The following is a 23198-nucleotide window of genomic DNA, read 5'->3' on the forward strand; positions in this document are numbered from 1 at the left end:
CAAGAACCACATGCATTTCATTAGTTTCCGTGGGGAAGCAATTCATTGTTACACCAGCTAATCAAGAGTTGTGTTGAAGTTAGCTTGAATAGTAGCTTGCACTTTGTAGGCCAGTTTAACTACAAAAAAACATTGCACGTTTGAAGCGCGGTAACTCTTCTGAAGGTGATAATAATGGCGCTAAAACATTTCGGTAGATTGGCACCATTTTGGGGGGTCACCTGCCTCAGTAAAACATTTGGACAATCGATAAAGGCCAGTTCTTCACAGATGAAACTGTACAGCTCTGCAGCTGGAGGTGAAATCACCGGAAGTGGTAAGCTGTGCAGACTCATGTTAACCACAGGAAACGGCAGAGGGCGCCATACATCAGTGCACGCGCTTATCAATGTATGGATTGTAACATACAGCAAGATATAACATAAGTCAAAGTAAACATGAAGCACTTATGGTCGCAAAGCTACCTTAATAAACCATTTCATAAATGTATTCAAACAAGTTGAAGGTAACACTTTAATCTAGTTTTTAATAGAAGTGACTACATGCTGTTTTTTTTTTATCACCTTTTAAAAAGGTTTAGTTTCATAAAGAGACCTAGTGAGTGTCGCTGGGGAGGCAGCAGGTACAATACAAGGGCTTTGTAAGTGTTGAATCTAATTGCCATGTTGCCTCTATCTTTAGCTCCTACTGAGTGACATGTTCAAATGAGTGACCTGAAAAAGGTCAAGCGTTGTTAAAATGAGGTTACACTGCTTTGTACATGCTGTGTCCAGTGTGATCATTTGTTTTCAGGTGTAGCAAAGTAGAAAGGGCTGCTCTTTCTCATCCTGCCATGCCTCACTTCACTTCACTTGGCTTTGTTTAGCAGTCTGTTTCCCTTGAAATAGCAGGTGAGAGCAAGATAAATGCATCCAGTAGCTTTGTTTTGCCTGCGTCTCTCTCTCTCTCTCTCTGGGATGCAGAGGCCTCAGGCTGTGGTTGACAGCTGGATTCTTCAGGATGACCCAAAACAATGTCAGGTCAGCTGCCTGCTGCAACCTCAAACCATAATCACTGCACTCACACACATTAAGACAAAGCCAGAGCCAGGGCCATCACCTCAGTGCTGAGCAGCGCTTTCATTGTTTAACTAATTCTGTTCACCCGTCTTTCCACATAAAACAATTATCATTCCATCCCCAGTCCTCCTGGTGTGGAGTTTAACCTCCATGTCTCCGAGTTGGCCTCTTTCTTTGTATTGTGGTCCCATATTGGTTTCTTCAGTCCATCTTTATCATTCTTTGTCATTAGTTGCGGGACCAACTGTGGTCACAGAGCGCAGGGGATGCGTGGTTGCCGTGGGGATAAACCGCCCAGAGGTGCGTAATGCAGTGAACCAGGAGACGGCGAGGCGTCTGCTGGAAGAGCTGGAGGCCTTCGACTGTGATCCAGATTTCAACGTGGCTGTCCTGCATGGGATAGGTAAGAGAAGTGCAAGAGATTGGAGGAATACAGATTTGCCTCTAATCTCAGTGTCTGGCCGGTGGTAACTTTTAGATAGCTTTTTAAAGACACTACAGGGTTTATTCCGAGTTAAAATAAATTAAAATTTTCTCTACTATAAGGCCAAACCAACAGTTATCAGTATTTTCTTTTGTTACATCATAAAGCCAGAGTGCATTGCACCTTCAAAGCAATAGCAGGAGTTTTTGTAAAGTATGTTTTCTTCCCTTTCATACAGAGAGTTATGAAAAGGCCACTGCCAGCAGGGGGTTGTTAAAGATTTCCTCAAAAAGTGATTACAATGCGAGACCGTTATTCTGCAATATCCTCCTGTAAGCAAGTCTTCCTGACATGTCATTTTGAAAGACAGGTACCTACAGTATATCTAGTTTATTTGTTGGATGCACATCTTTTTTTTTAAAAAAGCTCTCAGTATGATTGCAAAAAAAATTCATCACACTTTGGGATAAGGAAGAGGTCGACTCATCGCTTTATGAAATTTCAATCTGCCTGCTTCGCTACCTGTCCATGTTTTCTAATGCACACATTGAAGTAAATATTACGGAAAAGCTGTACACCAGCTATTAGCTTGATCACCTCGACGAGTAAGACGGTGTCTGCATCCATCTCAACATCCAAGGAAGCATCGAGAAGGGATGACTTAAACACGGGCTGCAATCATGGCCGCGTCGATCCTCTTCTCCGAGCATCGGCAAATGTGAAATATTGTGAAGCCGAATACTTTCATCTCCATGATTAGTAAAGTCTTGTGTTTCAGTTGATCCTGGCTACATCCTGGATTACTGGTCAGCACTTACTCTAAATCTTTCCACAAGTAAAACTCATGGATTACCAAATGCATCATGAAACCATCAACCTGTGCACTGCTTTTACATGAGGGTTACTTTAATGTGTATGCCAGGAGGTTTTCGTTTTCACTCCATCTTTTAATGAGTTCAGGGAAAATCAAACTCTTGAGCCATTTTTAGTTTCTATTTGCAAGATTTCTGTTTTATGAAGTCAGGATATGTGTAGGTTAAAGCTTGGTTGTAGTTATTGAAAGTGCACTGTACCTGTCGTCTCTCCATCCCCGACCTCAAAGCCATCTTTTCTTTTCCCTTTTGTTAATTGGAATCCTTAGATCCAGCTAAAACGGGTGAGCTCACTGGAGTGGTGCACACAGAGAAAACACACACACACACACACTTTTCGCGGTGGCCTGCACTGTGTCAGTCTCCCAAAGCCAGAGTCATGCCATGGCTCTTAATAGCTCTAAAAATAATCATCACACACAATGGAGGAACTCTTTCCTCAGTGGAAATAATGTCTTCAACCTGGATCAACTGTCTGCTATAGAAAGTGCACTGTGGCCTTGTGGCACAAGCACATACTTTGTTTGGTACTTGAGAGCCTTCCCAGATGACATCTTCTGAGAGCCAATAGTAATGCCTGTGAGAAGAAAACTCTCTGTTAAGGATTTATAATCCCGTCCTGTGTTCAGTGGATTAGCAATGAGCAGCACAGTAGCTCATTCCAGCTAAAGTGACTCGTCTGTGATTCCCACACTGTCACTGTCTATAATGTGCTTTTAATGGTCCCGCCACACATTCCTGTCAGCAGGCTGTCCTGTGCTGCTGCTCTGTTAAAAAACAAGAAGACTGACCTTCACTGGTGATTAGCATTCTGCCTGTGTGTTATGAGATGACAAACAGAGAAGTTCGAGTTAGCGTGTAGTGCTTCTTAAACATGAGGAATCAATTTAGTTCGGTGTAGTGTCAACAGTATCTTTCACTCCCGCTCTCATTTTTCAGTGTCAAGAGTTTTATTTTGACGTGAAAAATTGCGAGTAATTGCTTTCTGCAGGTTTGGAGCACGCCGACACATTTTTGGAGAGTTTGGGATTCGGGTTTCTGTCGGCTTTGGGGCTGAGTACTGTTGAACTGTCAACCCACCTCTTTAGACACAGGTACATTTTGGTTATTAATTGTTAAACGTTGCTGAAAATGGGCAGTTTACTTCAGCAATAAAAAGGCAAAAAAAAAACACTTTATCCTTGAAGTGTTGTCTTTGTAGTTTTCCTTTTGTGTCTAAGATCAAGACAATCCTCTCAAATAAAACTCAGATGAATGAAGCCGTATGGGTACCGTATCCCACAGCTGTGAAACATGACAGACTATTCCAGCTGTAGAGGCTCTCTGTGTAAACAGATGAATCCCTGCTTGTATTGACTTTATTTGCAACTGATTGAACCTTTTCCTGAGCCGACATTTTGACCCGTCATAGTAGGCAGAGATCGATTCAAGTGTCCGGTAAATCCTCGAGTGTGACAGCAGTCCTTGACAGATTGGTGGTTCCACAACAGTGCCCTAATGAATCTCTGCCATCAGTCTGCCATTGTACTCACACATGACATCCAGAATGATGTAATGCTAGTGTCCCAGTGTGTGAATTCACTTTGCATTAGGGCATTGCAGAAGCATGAGCCGCACAGTATGTGAGCACACAGTTGGATCTTAACATACACACTCAGTCATGCAAACACACACACACACACACACACACACACACACACACACAGAATTGTTCTGCCTTTACAACTACTCATCACCCCAGTTTTCCCCTCTTCTGCCTCTATTAGTACGTCTGATGGTGCATGAGAGGGGTAACGCCTTCGCTCCCTCATTCCACATCCGTGTGTTTGTACACAGTGTACCCAAGGCGTAACGGCGGGGTGTACAAAATGAACAATACCAAGATCCTGATTCAGCTTTGGGTATCGTGTCCTTGTTTAAGATTAAAGTTGAAATGTCTCAAAGCAAAAACATTTAAAGACACACTTGTCATTTACAGCTGTTGCTTCTTTGGCTTATCAGCTCTTAAAGGTAAGCATTGTCCATCTGATTTATTTGATGACCTCCAGAGGTCAACATTCTCGAGGTCATACCGAATGTTCTCCACAGAAGAATAAGTCTTGAGATGTGTTGATAACGAGTTCAGCATGGTTAAAACAAAGTCACTTTAAATAGTTCCTTCACCTGCTCATTTCTCCACCGTCGTGTTCTTTCTTTCAATTTACAACAACTGCCATCTTCCAGCCGTCCACCAGATGCCCTCAGACTTCACCATCAGACTCACTCATAAGCCTCATGCAGTCATCGGACCCCCTGCTGGTTCACATGGGGTCTATTTCCTTCAACAAACGCGGCCCCCTCACGTCCCTTACTGTCCATCCTCATCTTTATTTGGGGCCTTTTCATGGCTGCTTTAAGGACCGTTCAGAGAGTCAGAAACCAGAAACCTCTAGTTTCTGTTACAAATCAATGATATAAATGAACTCTATGTGCAGTCATGAAAACTATGAAATTCGAGGATCCACCATCATGATGGAGTGAGATGATTTTCAGGTCATCTGAGAAGAGAGGATGCACAAGTTAAGGAAATGAGGAACAAACTCGTCCACCTGTTCTTACTTTCCTTGTCAAACAGCCAGCCACAAAAAAAACCTCTCCTTATAGTTGAAAGGCTCGATGGCTCGATATGGCTGTTTGTTTGTGTTTGCTTTTTGTTTCACCTTATAGTATTTTGCCTTAATGTTTTTCCACCCTGAACTTTTGCCACCCTGATTACATGTCCTTCTGTATCAGTGAAAAACTACCTATGTGTCCCAGCCCTAGTTCACACTCTCCTGTACTTATCTTAACCTAAAGTTAAGTTGTTGTTTTTTTAAAGGTTGGGTCCGTCATCTCAGCCTCCTGATAATTGTTCGTCTATCACAGCAACATTTCTGATGAAACTCTTGGGTCTGATTTTCTTACGTCTAACTCTCGAGCACTTGTAAAACATCAGCCAAGTCCATTTGGCCTCTCAGGTCTCGCACAAAACTTCACAGCTTCTACTTGCTCTTACAAGGACAACGGGCTTTAGGGAGCTCTGTCACATCGCCGCTGCAATAAACAGCACGATGAGCTCTTTCTGTAATTGCCCTGTGCTGACCCACAGCTGTAATCAAAGCTCCACGCTGATGGGTGTTACTGGCGCATGTGTTCGTGATAATCATTTTCATTGCTGTTACATGAAGTCGAGACGAAGATTTTACGAGTCCCTGCCTGAGCCTGTGACATAGTGTTTGTCGGCCTCTCGGGTAATTTTGTAATTACCACATGAATCCAATGAAGGGGCTGTGGTTGGAGTACGCTAGTCTTTTATTAATGCGGATATTGTATAGGTGCGTAAGTGTGCACAGGCTCGAGTGTAAACTGGGACTATGGATTGAAATTGGGCTCTTTAGGGAAGAGACGCCTTTGTGTGCCAGCCAGGCCAAAGCAAGCTGCTATCCAAATTGTAGACCTTAGACTCCAGCTCAACTTTTCTTTTCTTTTCTTTTTTTTTTTTTTTTTTTTATCATCCTCATCATTTTCCCTTCCTCTCTGACTCGCCAGCTGCCATAGTTTGTAATTTTGTGGTCTCCTTCAGGAGGGAATTTCTGCGCTGGTTATGATCTGAAAGAGCTGGCCAATCACACTGCTCTCCTTAAAATGGAGCAAGATGTCACCAAGGGTCCAGGTCCGATGGTGAGCGCCGTTTGTCACGTGTCTATATGAGTGTGTGCTGGTGTGTTATGTTTTTGTTTTGTGCCGAATATAACATTTCAGATGCATGTCAGAAGTGAGAGTGAATATTATTATGGGTGCTGTTGTAGTATCAGCAAGAACTTGAATACCATGTAACTTTTGAAATTGACAAAAAAAAAGAAGATAAACTTTTCCTCTCTTTTTCCTTCCTTCAGTAAAACATCTTGTCATGTATTTTGGTGTGTGTGTGTGTGTGTGTGTGTGTGTGTGTGTGTGTTTGTGTTTTTGATGAACTAATCGGATCGTTCCCTGCAGGGTCCGTCTCGTTTAGAGCTCTCAAAGCCGCTGATAGCAGCAGTCAGTGGTTTTGCTGTGGCTGGAGGGCTGGAGCTGGCTCTGCTGGCGGACCTACGAGTGGTCGAGGAGAGCGCCGTCATGGGAGTGTTCTGTCGCAGGTTTGGTAAGTCAACTGACACCTCACTTCTGTCCTGATGAAGACACATCCCAGAGTACATCAGACTTTCACTTTAGACTGTCTTTCCACACTTCCTACTTAGTTTGTCATCACTTCTTAAAGTAGCTATTTGATACCTCACTTACTTGTGCACTTTGTTGTACTGTCCCTTTAATAGAGGGTGGTAAGATACTACCTCTGATTTTTTCTGCTGTGAGAATTTTTCTAAACCCCCCACATGACAGATTGTATATTTATGCTCTCCTATCTTTGGAACTCTTTGACACTGACTCAGTGTCACTGAGCTACACCTCAAAGTTGCCCAAAATGACCTAAACATACTGATCTGTTGGCAACCGAGCAGCAACAGTTGTGGCCTTGTGTCTTGCTTTGGGGCAATTCAGTGTTGGATATGAAGGAGTTTCCACGCTGCTTGTCGACCTGCTCTGACAGGTTTATCCTTTTAGCCAAGAAAATGAATCGACATTGAACCAGTGCTCGATGACACATCCAACTATAGACCCTCCCTCTGTTTGTAGTTATAATATTTTTACAATAGCTTTTATTCAGGTCAACATTTATCCTTAAAATTACTACAATTCTATCACTAATCGTTTTGATAAGATACAGTGTGCTCCTTTAAAATTGGAATCATCACTCAAGAAGACCCAGAGTTGACCCAGACTCATTTTGCCAGATGATTATGTCTGCTTTTTTCCCCCACTGCCTCAGTGGAGCAACAGAACGCCTCGTGTAGACTTCAATGATTCTCAAAATTAAAACTTATTTTTTTATGGTTCAAAAAGTTTTTTTCAGATTTCCTGATTATCCAGACGTCGTCCACTTCTCCATAAGGAACAGACCGGTAACAAACACACAGCAACACAGCATAAAGCAGGCTCGTGGTGTTTCTATGAGCCGATGGCAGGGATTTTGGAAAGGCTGCAAAGTCAAGTGGCACTTTATGTAGTTTACTATCTTACTTAAAGCCTTCATTAATTGAACTATAATTATACCTGAAGTTTATAAAATTAAAGATGGTGGTGAGTTGACTTCAAACTGTGAATCTGCCCCGACAGCTGGTGTTGGACAAGTTAACACAAGCATCATTAATAGGCGGCTGAATATAAGTATGTTGAACGTTTTATTTTGAAATGACCTTTTTGGTTTCGTTGACTAAATTCTGAGTGGGATAGAAGCATCGAAGTGACGGCCGTGATAAGAGCTGTTCAAATTCTCTAAACGCAAAGGAAAGGTGCGTCACCGCTTCCTTGATCACTCAGCAGTGTTTACAGGAGTGTACTAGTAGTGTACACTGGAACATCCTTTATGAAAGGAGATGAGATAAAGATGTCCCAAAATTCATAGCGGCCGTAACGTAACATAACATATACTGACTCAAGCATCCAACTGTTCACGACAACTAATAATGACTGAGAATGGACGTTGGATGGATGTTTTATTGAACATGTTTTATCCACTTCAGAATGCTTTTTGCAGTTCTACACATGTATTTCTAAAACATTATGTGTACTGTATCTTACGTAAATAATTGTTGCTCACTGGTGACGTAAATTAGTCACACTTAGACATTAGGAAAATGATTTTATACAATTGTGCTTCTTTTGGACAAATGTTGATTCATGAGTAGGCAGGAAGGTGAGCTTTTGTGTCTTGTAGCCTGGTAGCTTATATTCCAACCTTGTGATAATTTGGGTTATTTCAGCCACGGGAAAGTTTTTAGATGCACTTTTTGTAGTCCATTTTTGGAAAACTGTAGTTTCACCACAGGGGATTGGCGTCTTCTCCACCGTCACAATAATTACGTCGCCCGGTGGAAATGCGGCTGACGTTTTCCCCGGGGGAGTGAAAGGGGACTGGAGGGACAATCCAAATGCACCCCAGGACTATAACGAAAAGTCATGTCTCTACTTATTGTGGAAGTATAAATTCAGCTTCCACTAAGGCCAAAGCCTCCACTCGACTCATCTGCTGTCAGAATTCCTGTTGCTGTTTCTTCTTTTATCCGGTAATGTTGCGTATCGCTAATACAATCCTATCCCTCCCTCCCCTTTTAGTTTCAGCTGTGCTGCTCCTTCAAAGTATTCTTTTGTTTTTCTTTGCATTCATCATCGGTGTCCTAACGGCAGGAAGTTGACAGTGTTTCTATTTTTTAAACTGTGTTGCTCTGTCCCCTGTTATCACCGCAGCCTCCCCTTGTTTGCGCACTAGGACGTAGTCATAGTGTGATAACAGCAGTGACTCTGACCTTTTAGCATCGCAGCCAGTCTGCTGGGCAGTCTTGATAAGTAGGAAAGGAAACGACTGACTGCCAGGTTTCCACTGCAGAGCCAAACAGGGCTTACATATTATTTATGTCACACAATTTCCTCATAAACAACATTTTCCTTTTCAGGCGTCTCCTAGCTTATTGGCATGGTTTGCCCTCTGACTCTGCTATAGTTAAAAAAACAAAAAAACAAGTGGTACTTTGGGTATTCTGCTATAGTCCCAATCCCTGCAAGACCTTCTTGGTTTTTCATTTTTTTTTATTTGTACAGTGTAAAAATGGTGCGTGTTGGTCTGTTGCAGCATCTCTCATATTGTAGCCATGCTGCTCGAGGGTTTGAAAATACAACCATGGTGTTTATAAATACAACTGTTGTACTATAATTTACTGGGAGTACTAGATTTAGAGTGTAAACATGCCGGGCTTATCATGTCAGGCCTGTAATTTTACAGGAGATCATGCTGGCAGTGACCTTGTCTTTCTGTCTGTCTGACTGTTCAGACTGTCTGGTAGCACATTTTCAGTGCCAGGCCAAACTCCAGTCACTGGTGGAATTCATGAGCTTTCGTTCAAGTGACTGGCGTGGAGGCTCGCTGGGCAAAAAAACAGCTTATTAAAGTCACGGCGACCATCGATCAAACTGAGGAGATTGCAGCACGTTCTGGTAAAATCTTTATCTCGTCACATGAGGCCTTTTTTTGGCTCCGATATCGATATCGTGGAAAAGATGTAAAGTACAACAAAGACAAGATGGTCGCTCAACTGGAGAGTCACTGTTCATGTGCGTGCATCACGGCCTAACACTGTGCAGGGTGATAATGCTTGTTATAAACCATAAAGCATAAACAGAACTGTTTCTGTGGATATCTGAGATACAATTAGCCTGTACCGATTAGAGCCTGAGTGGTAAATCGGCCAGCCGATATTTGCACATGGAGTGACTACCCGTATCGGCTACTTTTGTTGCAGATAAGCGCTGATAAAACTAAATTCAGAACGTGTTACATTTTCGCAGTTCTCTTTTACTTGCCAAGTGTGCTTTATGGATTAAACAGGCCGTATTACTCTCCAGCGTGTCCAACAGTTATACATGTATATACACAGATACTTTCCAGGTGATTACCCATCGTGTCTACATTATATTTTAATCACAAGTGTTTGATAACTGTATTTGACGGATCAACACAATAAATGTGTATATGTCTATATTTAGTTCTACAGAACGAACAGAAGTTCAAAGAAAAATATCGGCCGATATATCTATCGAATTTTTTCTTCCCCTAATATTGATTTAAATTTCATATCAGTGTCAGGCCGTAATACCAATACTCACTGGGTATGCTCATATTAGCAGATATGATCGGCTGGCCGATTAATTGGTCGGTCTCTAATTCTGACATCACCTGACAAACACAGAAATGTTTGGGGCACTACTGACACTCACTAAAATCACTAAAATAAGTTATTCTTATCTCAAGACAATTCCCTCCTCTTACACTGTTTAAGGATAAAGAGTCTGTTGAAAAGTACAGACAGCTTTATGTATTTTTGATGGAGGTCGATGATCCATCTTCCAAACAGCTTTGATTTTAAATAAGTGAACATCGACTACTTGATTCGACCTGATAATAATACCAGGATCACTGTCAGCTGTCACTTTGGGTCATTGTTTTTAAGAGTCAGTAATATAAGTTCAGCTCCTGAGTTTTATATTTCAAGAAAAAAAAAAGCAGCCTTTACAGCAGAAAGACAAAGAAACACGTTGAATTGAAATTGAATTGAAAGTGATCTTTCCTCTACATATAGATCAAAAGCAGCAGCAACATCCAGTTTATTTTAGGATCCTGTGTTTCTTACAGATTATTTCCTTTTAAAGTTGATTTCTAAAACCATTCTGGGGTTGGGCACAGATGGCAGCAGCCCGAGGGAATCCCTGGTGGTTTTGGAGTCGAAAAGAAAAGAAAAAAAAAAAAAACCCTCAGAGGCTCTCTGCACTGCTCTGATGTGGGCCAATGGCAACCATAAGGATCTGACAGCTTCCTGGCACTTGATTGGCTACTGAACCTGCGGCTTCCTGTCTGGGGCCCCTCTGCCTCTTCATGGAGGAAATGAGAAGGACGAGAGGGTTGCGTCACAGCAGTCTGACATTAGTGTCTAATGTTTTTTGAATTCTAAGAGACCTGAATAAAAAAAAAACAGAGCTAACTTAATTCCCTGATGTTATTTTGGATCCTTTAACCAGGAGAATAATAAAAAAAGTTGGCACAAGAAAGGGAAACTTAAAATAGTTTAGTAATAATTCATGCAAGGATATTTGAGGCTGAATCCACACAAGCCCAGAGGTTGTTCAATATCACAATTGTAGTCCTGGGATTTTGCTGTTTGAAATAGAGACGGCTAAATGTCTTTAAACACACGAGTAAGTCATGTCGGTCGCTCTGCTTCTTCTCTTCTTCTCAGTTTGAAGTCCTTTCTCATACCTGGACTAGGGACAGACACAGAGGGCCAAATAAGAAGAAGCCACATGTTGAATCGAAAAAGTCAAACCTCCGTCCAAAGCTGACATAACATCGGCCAATTAAAACACCCGCTCTGTGAGTTTGAAACCCAGTGACATAGTCCAGTGATGACATCATTTTGCCTTGAACCGGCACTCCTTTAGAATCTTGAGGATGTTTTTTTTCAATAAAGAGTGAACGGACTCAGCAGTCATGTGCAGACACTTTGATAAAGGGAAAGATATGGACACTTACAGATAGAATAAAAACTGTCGCACTAATTTCTTTCCTCACAACTAAGACGTGCTTGAACAGCATACTGAACAATGAACTCAGCTTTTTCTCGGTTTGATTCCTGATGGTTAAAACTTTCGTTTGATTTGCTCTCAGTTTGGTGATGCTGCACGTCCTCTGCTGTTTGTGTGCTTTAAGGCCAGCTTTCAAACCTCAGTGGTCTTGTGTTATGCAGCCGCAAACTACAGAATACAGAAACACTTTAAGGTTGAACCTCAGTGGGCTAAAGACATCAAATCCTGTCAACTTTGTGACATTGTGAAATTGACTCTTAAAGTTCTGATTCTGATTGAAGGTCTGCTCTTTTTTTCCTTTTCCATTTAGTCTCGAGTTGTCCGGAAGTCATGAATCCACATCAAACTTAATTACATGACCCTCATGGGAGGCCATTGTGGAGGGGTTGTCTTTGATGTGGTGAGGTATCACAGCAGAACCCCTCAGAGTGTCGCCTGTCAAACTCTGGTGTCAAGTTTTATTCTGAGTTCAGATTTAAGATCCGACACGTCATCGGGTGAAGGTTCTTTATCAACATTTATCAAAAAGAAAAAAAGGACTTTTCATCACCGCTCGCCCGAGTTTTCAAGGTGTTCAGATGAAAGCTCCAAAGCAGCTGTGTTCGTATTTTGTCTTTGTAGGAGCAGATTATTAAAATCATGTATGGTGTTTTGTGTAAAGTATCTCACAGGCTGATGAACAGTTATCTATATTAGTTGTTCCCATGAAAAGCGTTGTTCCCCCAAGGGCGTCGCAAGAATTCTTCCAAAACACATTCAAATGAAAAAACAAACTAAAATAACATATTTTAACCATTATTGTCAAAAATATGTCCAATAAGTATTTCCAGGGATTATTCGACTTCTAGAATTTCATAAAGGACTGAAATAATGTTTTGGCGTTCAGGCTGTTCTCGTGTCTTGCTCTAATCCCTGTGTTTGGATTGGCCTATGAGAGTGCTTTATCCTCCTCCATGAACAGTTGGGGGCCCCGGCCTCTCGTGCCTATTTTTCGGGGGTCATGGGGTGAAAAGTTTGGGAACCTCTGATCTATAAAGGAAAGAAAGAAAGAGGTGATCTTCATCCGTACTCGAAAAGGGGGAGGTTTTAACAGTTTTGAACTTGGTGTCATTTGTAAATGTACATTTTTTACGATTTATTTTGGGGCTTTTTATGCCTTTTATTTTTAGAGATACTGTAGGTGCATAGACTCTGAATTCAGAGAGAGAGAGAGAGAGAGAGAGAGAGAGAGAGAGAGAGAGAGAGAGAGATGTAGTGACATGCGGTAAAGGAGCCACAGGTCGGATTCGAATTGGGGTTATATTTTTAAACTTATAAATGTTATTATTACTCTTTTTTTAACGATTGGATCTTATAAACAAATCCAGAAGAAGTCTGGATTTGTAAGTGGAACTGTTTTTGTTAAAGTATGAAATATTTTGGAAGAGCTGAGTTTTGTCTCTGGTCAGTCAGATAAAGGATGATGTCTTTCGAGCCGGCTCTAGAACTAAATATTAAACAAAAGGCTTTGCTGACTCATGTTCAACCTTGAAAAGAACAAGCTGCAGTATTGACAATGAGCTTACACGTGCTTTACAGAACAAGACATCCTCGCTCATAACCAGGTTTCGGGATCCACGTCAAAGATTTCTCTCCTGTGAAACTCGGACTAGAGGATCAGAAGACACCAAACTTTGCTTTGACTCTATTCTTCTTCTTCTTCTTCTTCTTCTTCTCTTTAAGTCAAACATGCCTTTTGAGTTAAAAGTACTTCAAAGAGGGTCTCTGCACCTCTCAGCTCCCATTCATGTGGGACAAAGCACAGGTCTGGGTGAATTCCTGAAAACAGGACACATCAGAGACGGGACTATCCGACAGAGAGGGTGAGGGTTGGAGGTGCTGGAGACGAGTGCTGTGGATAAGAAGAGAGATCCTTCCGGTTACTGATAGCAACGGTGCCAACAGCAGCACCAAAGACAGACAAGCCTGGAGGTCAGCCTGGCTCTTTATCTCTCCTTCTTGGAGTCAGGCTCTGTCTTACTCTTCTTCATTTTGCTTCTTTGTGCTTCCTACCGTTTCCCTTCAATCTCTCGGCCATTCCAGTTGCTTCCCCTTTTTGTCTTTTTTTGTAATCAGGAGGAAACGTATCGACCCTCAACCACGTGTCACAGAAGATACTTCTGGAAAACAAATAAAACCAGATATATCTTGATACACAACAAAAAGATACAGGAATAATAATGATGGGTACATATGAAAAATTATTTACATGATTTATTATTTACAGATGATGAAGTAGCTGAAAAGTCTTGATGAGCTAGCTGAATGTTTTGTTTCGTTAGTTGAAATAGAAAAGTTCAATGTATTTGTGGTATTGCCACAGGATTGAATGACTAAATGATTTATGGAATGAGTTTTTGTCTGGCTATGAAATGTATAGTGATCCCTCTATATGACCCACAAAAGCAAAACCACACTGTCAGTGACAAGATTGATGATATTGTGATTTTTAATGCCTGTAACTGCTGTCATCAGGTTTATATCAGTGAAACAGCCCACTGACAGAAGATTTTCCCTGGACAGTTCAGAGATGTCGGGTTATTAAATGAAAGCAGGAGCAGTTTTTTTTTTTCTGTGTTAAACCTCTGCTACACTTTTTTTTAGAACAAGATCAGCAAAGAGAGGCGAGGTAATGCTCTGTCAACACCGTTTGCCAAGAACGGTCACAAAATAAGAGTCTGTCAGAGTACATGTAGCTTCAAATATGTATACATGAGCAAGTTGGCAAATCACTCAGGGTGTGTTGTTCCTCTTGATCCTTGAGTTCATCTGATTTGAGAACAGAACCTCCAGCCTGCAGGAGGGTGTGTGTTTTCTGTATGTGTGCATAAAGACATACGCATGCTTCATATCTTCTGAGATTTTAAATAGATTCATTACTTCCAAAAATCTGTTGGTTTTTTTTGGCTAATCACTCACTCCCTGCTAAGTGCTAAGGCGAGCTCTTTAACTCAGTGGAATGCCAAATGAAATTCAACACGTCTCAAAGATGACTGGAGAAGATCTTGAAGTGTGTACTCATTCAAAAGTTGACTGAAACATGAATCCAGGATAATTTTATATCGAAAATAGATTCTGAATTAAATTGCGACACCAAGAAAAAGATCCCCAGCCCAACTAAGTGCGTGTTGTTTCATTCGGTGCCAGACAAAGCTCTAAGGAGCAACGCTGCTTTTGTCTGAGTTGAATGTAGAACACACCTTGAACTTGACAAACACTGCAAATATCTGTGCTGGGATCATTTGCAAAAGGAAATCAGGCATCAATGATGTCGCCTTTCCATAACTCCGCTGTATATTCTGTCATTTACATAAAAATGTAGAAATGTCCTGACTTATTAATGTAGTAAATCTAGTAATTACATAAACAGTAACACACCTCATCTTCTACCTCTTCTTCTGTCTGGCTGTACGTGCTTGAAGGTCTGAACTCGAGTCGAGCTCCTGGATTGGTCACATGTGTCTTAGCACTGGAATCCCATGTATTCCAATTTAGATTTACTTGAGCTAAATTGAGAACGAGAGAAGCTCGCACAGTATGAATATGGATCGCAGTTTTTCCACGACTCCCCACAAAATGAGAGAGGGAGATGAAAAAAGAAAAAAAAACCTGAAAGCTTGCATGATGATTCGGGGTTATGAAAACATGTCTGACACATGTGCTCTCAATAAGGGCTGGTCAAAAAGAATCAGAGACTCGGAGGCATTAGGGAGTCAGGATTGTGGTGTGGAGCTCGGGAGGGTTGAACAGTAGAAAGTATGCCAGTTGCAGCTGGTGCTCTTTAGAAATTAGGACAGCTGCCAGGAGCTTGCTATACCTTGCAATGTACTCTCGATCCTCTTACTTCTCTCTCGCTCTCCCTCCCCTCCTTTTTCCTCTCTCTCCCTGGTCGATTCAGTAATAATGCAAATGTGTCCGGTGAGACTAAGAGTGAGGAGGAGTTTGAGTGTTCACATGCTGAAGGGAAGAAAACTGAGCTACAGTCGAGGAGTCAAATAGTTTCAAAACTTTGTTCCCATGACAGTCGTAACCGACAGTCATACCAGCAGTGTATGAAGTGTTTCAGCAGAATGTAACACTCTGGCACATTGGCCCATATTATTAACCCTTTATTAATTATAAAGTGTCATCAAGATGTCCGTCAGACCAATAGAATCTCCAAGTGCAATAGATCAGCATGAAGGTTCAGATATTTGACAGTCAGTAGATGTTTTATAATAATAATAATAATTTTATTTATACAGCACCTTTAAAAACAGATGTTTACAAAGTGCTCTACAAAGCAAAGGCAGGAAGTCCAAACAGAGAGAAGTGCGCAGAATTTCAATAAAATTACTAGTAAGACAGACACAACAAAAGGCAGCTAGAAGCTAGAAAGTTTTGTCCAAACTTTTTTTCTTGTGGGCCAAAATTGTTGTGTTAGAATCGCTCGAGGCCACAGGTTTTGTTTTTTTAAATAATTGTGTAAGTTTTGTTTGTATTTAGACCTAAATAAGGTAAATACACAATAACTAATTAAAGTGAGAGACACAGAACCTCTGTTTAACGTTTCCTCCTCCTTCTGCTTCCAATTCACCGAGCACACACACACACACACACACACACACACACACACACACACACATATCACCTGCTCTTCTTCCGAGTCGCGTGCACACAGTTTTATTTCAAGCAAAATGATTAGGACACAAAGAAGAAAGAGCTGCTATTGTGAAATGAACTAAAGAAGAGGCTTGCTTCTTTTGTTAGGGTTTGGAGAAATGACCATCGGTTAAACACCCATGAACATTTACATTTCCTCTCTTTTTTTTTTTAAATAATAAAGCTTTGTAGATCAGAATCAAAAGGGTCACAAAAGAAACCCTTTGTTATATTTGTTTTGTTTTTGTCAGAATGAAGTCTTTAATGTGGTTCATGTTTTTGTAAAAGCTTTCTGTATTCAGGTTATTAAATGGTTAAACAACAGTCTGCTTGTTTGCAAAAAAATAATAATAATATGGTTCATTTTCATAGTTAATAAATGAAGTGCAATAAATAAAGTGGAAAATCTTAATGAGGTTGCGGGTCAAAATCTTCTGATTCCTTGATTGAAGTCGGGGGCCGCAAAAAATCCCCTCAAGGGGCCGCAAATGGCCCCCGGGCCGCACTTTGGACATCCCTGCTATAAAGCAATACAAGTTAAAATAAAATAAAAGAGAAAAGTCAGCAAAATGATGACAATAATATTGTGCAAATATGAAACACAGGTCCTAAAAAGTAAACTCGTCTCATCACCTCAGACAGCTTGTTCAAAGTCAAAGATCTCTGATCGCAAAAGCCCGATCTCTCTTCTATTTTCAGAATGGAGAGGTTGGAAACGAGAGGAAGTTTTTCATTTGCCTTTTTTCTTGTTTCAGTCCAACATTGTTTGATTGAATTATGCAGCAATTAGCAATACAGTCCAAATGTGAGTGTGTTTGGAATACAGTTAGTACAAAGGCGTTTCACAGCTATCATCTTCTCCTCTCCCAGGAGTTCCCCTGATCGATGGTGGCACCGTGCGGCTCCCGCATCTCATTGGCCTTTCACGAGCCCTTGACCTGATACTGACTGGACGGCCGATTGGAGCACAGGAGGCCCTCGCCTACGGTTTAGCTAACAGAGTGGTTCCGGATGGCCAAGGTATTGGAGTTAGTGTGTGGCTTCAACATGTGCACGAGGTTAAACATTGTCCGATTTGTCAGGCACAACTGAAACGTTTTGGAGCCTTTCGCTAAAGGAACTCGGGAAACTGTAAATGTAAATGTACTTGAGCTTGTATAGCGCTTTTCTAGTCTTCCGACTACTCAAAGCGCTTTTACACCACAGAGCACACCTACCCATTCACACCCATTCACACTGATGGGCTGGATATGTGGCCCATCCAGTATCTATCCATTCACGCCACATTCATACGCCCCAGACGCAGCAGGGGGAGCAATTTGGGGTTAAGTGTCTTGCCCAAGGACACATCGGACATGTTGCTCGCAGGAGCTGTGGATCGAACCCTCAACCTTCCGATTGAGGGGCGACGACTCTACCAACTGAGCCACAGCCACCCGTGCATGAAGTACAAAGATGAAGAGTGTGCACAGTGCAGGCTCGTCTTCAGACATTTGATGGTAAAGTTTAGAGATTAAAAGAGCAGGAATGGGGAAGGTTAGCGTCAGTGGAGAAGTAAGGGTTGTTATTAACTGTGTCAACCATGGTGACCCCCCCCCCCACACACACACACACACCAGGACCCACAGAAAGGGATACATTGCTTATACAAATCCACATTCATTTTCATAGTTTTCATCGATAAAATTGTATCAGACACACTTGTTCCCAGCAAAACACATTTGCAAACATTTCCCAATAATGTTCTTGCATGATATTATTTAAGATGTGCAAATCTAACTTGAACAACCTCAGAGCAGACTAAGCCCCCCTCCCCCCCGAGGGGTCCGGGACCCCAGGTTTGGAACCAATGATGTAGACCAAACAGAGAAAGTATCCTTTGACTCATGAAGACATCATTTTAAGGAACTGTCTTCTAGGTAATATCAGGCTCAAACGTTTACAACCTCAAGGTGTTCCAGTGAACCTGTTTTCTTGAAGTGGCTCCAACATCACACTCAACATGCGCCTCATTATCTCATCACTCATTCGTGCTGCTGTGTGAGGATTTAGCTGTCAAAAAAAAGATGTCCTGTGCCATTTGTTGAATTGTGTCGAAGCATGAACAGTCCTTGGTAGTTAAATCTTCAAACAATGCCTCCACTGTTTGAACTCCCTCACACCTTTTCTGTTAGAGGATTAGCTTAATTCTGTTAAGAAGTTCCTATTCCCATGGGTCAAGCCTGAGTCTGACCGAACTCTCTGAGGGGGTCACTTAGTACAGGTTTAACATCAGAGTGAAGCGGTGAAGAAGCAGGAAGTTGTTTGAGGTACCATGAGGTGTTGTTTCTCTCATAGTACTGACATGGACGTTGGACGTGGTCCTGTGTCTTCATGTTTTTGAGCTTTGAGCCACTTGTACGCATTTCCTTTGTTCTTAATTGCTGCTTATGCTACGCATCACGTTCTGTTCTGTGTTTGTTTACGCCATTGTTTGACTGACTTCGTTTTGCTACCACAGCTTTCCAGGCAGCCCTGCAGCTAGCAGAGGAGATCAGCTCCTTTCCTCAGCAGTGCCTGCGGGCCGATCGCTCCTCCGCCATGTACAGCTGCTACGACGCCCCATCCTTCACACAGGTACACCGGTTGAAGAAATTCTACGCAGTCCTCCAATGATCTTACCATACTGCGTCAAAATGAAAATCGTTTCTTTTTAATCATCTGTCATCCAGGCCATGCAGTATGAGATAGACCACGGGGTTCCTGTCATCCAAGCAGAAGCTGTTGCCGGAGCAACCAGATTCTCTGCTGGAGAAGGAAGAGGAGGAACGTTCTCCTAGGATTTTCCTTTGCAGCAGACTTGTGAATGTTGATTCTCAGGTGATCAGTCACAACTTGCTTCTTTGAGTTTGTTTTGTTCTGCTTTTGTAACGAACACATGTATTTATCCGGTTGCAAATGGGAGTAGTAAGCGATCAGAAAAGCTGTCAGTCCAGTAGCTCCATATGTTGCGCTATTGTGGTCAAATGTATTTTTAAATGAGGATAGTTAGGACTCTGGTGGTTTGGAACATCAAATACGGACACGCAATAATCAGTCAATTAACTTTCATTTCAGTTTGACAAAACTAAAGGTTTAACACAAAACAATTAAACTATTAATGTTCAAGATTTAACAAAAAGGTCACCGCACTTCTTATGTTGTATTTTTTTCAGCAAAGCAGTCACATAGGAAGACAGAGAGTGACTACAAAGAAATGCAACACAAAAAAACAAAACAAAAAGCCATCACAGGCACAAAATCTGCAGTGGCTCGCCATTATTCATTTGCACTTAATGACTGGGACATGATGTCTGTGTTGGTGCGCATGTTGTGACCTTTGGAGTCGACTGTAATTATTTCAGAGGATTCAGCACGTCTTGTCAGATCTGTGCCAGGTGTAAGCGTTCCTACGGTTTTAGAGAATGCTTCCCCTTGTACTTTTTTTGCGATAAGTAGATGTGTGTGTGTGTGTCTGTTTTATACTTGGACACACATACACAAGTTTCTCTCTGTGTTTGAATTTGTCTGAACTCTTTCCTAACCTTTTAGTGCTCTTCAATAAAAATGCCTCACAGAGAAGAAGAAAAACCAAGATGTATCATGACGTGTGTGTGTTTGTGTGTGTGTGTTTGTGTCCGTGTGTGTGTGCGTGCATATGTGAGTAAAAGGGAGATATACAAAGACCTCATTAGGTCTAGGAGGTGTCCTGTCTAGACAGTGTGATGACAGGACACAGAACCTCTGTTTAACGTTTCCTCCTCCTTCTGCTTCCAATTCACCGAGCACACACACACACACACACACACACACACACACATATCACCTGCTCTTCTTCCGAGTCGCGTGCACACAGTTTTATTTCAAGCAAAATGATTAGGACACAAAGAAAAAAGAGCTGCTATTGTGAAATGAACTAAAGAAGAGGCTTGCTTCTTTTGTTAGGGTTTGGAGAAATGACCATCTGTTAAACACCCATGAACATTTACATTTCCTCTCTAAGTTGTATCTGTGACTATTTCCCTTTTTTTCATAAACAGTTCTTGAGCCAAACAAGCATCTTTAGGAAATTTGATCGAAACAATGTCAGTGAAATGAATCTTTTGTAATTTGTTGCTGAGACCATTAAAAGGGTTATCAATTTAAATAAATAGGAATTTTCTGTCCATTGTGGCGTCTTCTCCTCTCTAGAGTTTGATGGATCAGGTTGCCACTGTTAAAAAAAACAAACACACACTGTTACACGGGTACATGCAAAATCGTATTACAAACAATTCTAATAAGACTTTTTCTTCATCCATTTTTTTCTGTCTCTGAGAGTTTGATGTTTCTTTTATAACTGTATCAGAGATATAAGTTGGAGGCTTTTGAATATTCACAGGCAAACAGGGAAAAACAAACAGACCTGTAATATGCTGTAACAGGTCTTTTACTACATGGTTTTGTTTTATATTGAGCTTTTGGTTTTGGTTAAGAGCTTTTGGTTTGGCGCTGGTATGCAGAGCTTTGATGCAGCTTCTCACTCTTCACACACAGATAAGATAGGCTCAGCAGTAGCAGCAGTAGCAGAGACTCAGAGATATAGACACCTTTGGGTCTTATCACCAGGACCATCACTGTCTGAAGGGACCACGAAGACATAACACAGGTATGGGTGGAAGGGAGAGGAGGGAGAGAGGGAAATAAGGATTTTAAAGATTTCCTTATCTGTTCACGTAGAGCGTCAGTTGTGCTCTTCTGGCAATTGTTCTCATACTTACAACATTAAATGGTACAGCATGCATTTTGGTGTGATGTGTTTACCTTTAACAAAAGATGTGACCATCATGCAGCTGATAAACTGAGTGTAAATGAAGTAGCCTATTATTACCACGAGTGTCCGACTCTTTAAATGAGATACAATAACTTCTAGTTCTCTGGGTCATGCTTGCTGTTTCCAACTCCATCGTCAGGGGTCGTTCCTAAGCCGGTCACATTTATTCTGCTTCAGTGAAGGGGACACACACCTTAATTCTGGACACGCATGCGTCATTATTGCAGGTTGAATTGCCAGACTTTCCCATTTTCACCTAAATGCAATAAAAGTGCAAATACATTTCCAGATTTCCAACTGGACAAACTCAATGTGCGCCGTTAAAAGTTACTAGTAATTATAAAAAACAAAATAAAGAGTTTATTTTAAAGTCATAATGTAAATGTATATAAAAGAACACTGAGCATTATAATAGGGAAATAGGGAAATCTGAAAAGACAGGTTCTCATACTTGAACGAAATATAGAAATATCTTTGTAGCCTGAAGAGCTCCACCTCTGGCACAGTGCGCGTGGAGTGGGCGGTTTAATGAGCACACATACACAAACACGCGTATGCTCGCAGATACACGTACACGCGCGCGCAAAGCATATTATGGACTGCAACCTGCAGATTGCTGTTAGACTCTCGCACACAACCAGTAGGAGAAGGTAACTCTCACCGAGGTCACTTCAACTCCAGGGCGGCTCTTGACAGTGCGCAACGTTCAGAAATCTCATTTGGAGAGCAAGCATATCGGCCTAAGGGGAATGGCTTCTTTCAGAGTACATCCTTTAGTTCTTTTATTAGTCAACTTCAAATCAAACGGTGACTTTTGACCGACTTTTCGAAGCGTCTAGAATAAAGTTTCTCATGGTGCACTTTATCCTGACGCAGCACAGCGCTCTACGGAGATCAGAAATGAAAGCAGAGCCGATACTTTTCTGCGCATTTCTCTTTTTAAAGTATTTCAAATGGCTTGATTCGCGAGTGCTTTCTTGATTTTGATCCGCGGCTGCCACAGATAACCGCGCGCTAGGACGGACTTTGGTTACCATTACGCACAATTTACATTCGGATAAGCGACTAAAGGATCCAAGCCAGATACACTTGGGACTCCGGAAAGCTTAGCGGGACAACACCATGACCAGCTGCTGGCTTGCCTTGGTCGGATTGTGGTGGAGCGCTTATTACTGCATGTTCCAGGTCGCAGGGAGTAATTATTCACTGGATGGAAACAACGAGGTGCACCCGGGTTTCATCCACCGGCGGCTAAGAACGCACGAGAAGAGGGAGATGCAGAAGGAGATCCTGTCTATCCTCGGGCTTCCACACAGACCGAGACCGCATTTGTCACATGGAAAGTACAATTCCGCTCCACTTTTTATGTTGGACTTGTACAACACCATTTCTACCGAGGAGAAAAGCAAAGTGGAAGGCATGCTGGACCAATATATGTCAATGCGCACGACCCAGAGTCCTCCTCTAGCCACGTTTCAAGAAACGGCCTTTCTAAACGATGCAGATATGGTGATGAGCTTCGTAAACCTGGGTAAGTTTCTTGTCATTTAAATGTATTGCTTTGAAGCAAGTACACGTCTATGGCATGTATTTGTCATAGTCAGGTTCATCTGACGATTCTTTAAAATAATGCCGGAATGAATTTAAGGTGAGCAGGTGTTTGGCACAGGAAAGTTTAAAGAGAAGACTAACTGAAAAGAAACGTAACCATAGAAAATGATAAATAGGAATGGAACTCTTAAAAAGCACAAACAAGACTTCTGTTGATCTTGAAATAAAGTTTTCAATTCATAGACTGTTATCCTGACATGGATCACTTTTTAATTACTTGGGGCACCGAAGAGAGGATACAAAAACATCAGAATTAATCGTGCATGTCTTGTAATATATTGTTTTGTGAAACTCACAAAGGCAGATACTCCCTCCTCTTAGATTAAAGGAAATTGAGGTCTTTATTGTTTCTCAGTAATTTATCATATCTTCTCTCAGCGCAGATTGGCCCTGCTCGGCTCATTTATACGGCGCAGATTCTGTGGTTTGTCTTGTCGTGCATTCTACTCCATGATTTACGTCTTCGCGGGGAA

At 41.6% G+C, this 23198-nt stretch overlaps 2 protein-coding genes across 4 annotated transcripts in view; both read left to right on the forward strand.

The window, feature by feature from the left end:
- Window positions 1-16: 16 nt before the first annotated feature.
- LOC306834826 (enoyl-CoA hydratase EchA19) lies at window positions 17-20946 on the forward strand. Of its 3 annotated transcripts, XM_079361045.1 has the most exons (8): window positions 17-316; window positions 1291-1461; window positions 5956-6053; window positions 6369-6513; window positions 17154-17303; window positions 18784-18899; window positions 18995-19142; window positions 20838-20946. In XM_079361045.1, exons 1-7 carry the CDS (start codon window positions 175-177, stop codon window positions 19100-19102), a joined length of 930 nt encoding a protein of 309 aa, XP_079217171.1. In that variant the 5' UTR covers window positions 17-174; the 3' UTR covers window positions 19103-19142; window positions 20838-20946. The 3 variants fall into 3 exon arrangements, with proteins under 3 accessions (XP_079217171.1, XP_079217170.1, XP_079217172.1); XM_079361044.1 differs by lacking the exon at window positions 20838-20946 and having other exon boundaries at window positions 18-316; window positions 18995-19892; XM_079361046.1 differs by lacking the exons at window positions 17-316; window positions 20838-20946 and adding an exon at window positions 360-1019 and having other exon boundaries at window positions 18995-19892.
- Window positions 20947-21748: 802 nt separating this feature from the next.
- Window positions 21749-23198, forward strand: part of bmp6 (bone morphogenetic protein 6) — a 48473-nt gene continuing 47023 nt past the window's right edge. The window contains exon 1 of the mRNA XM_079361041.1: window positions 21749-22645. Coding sequence (XP_079217167.1) covers window positions 22237-22645 — 409 coding nt within the window. The 5' untranslated portion in view covers window positions 21749-22236. The remainder of the gene's footprint in view (window positions 22646-23198) is intronic.

The sequence above is a fragment of the Symphodus melops genome, assembly GCF_947650265.1.
Source record: "Symphodus melops genome assembly, chromosome: 14".
NCBI lineage: Eukaryota > Metazoa > Chordata > Actinopteri > Labriformes > Labridae > Symphodus > Symphodus melops.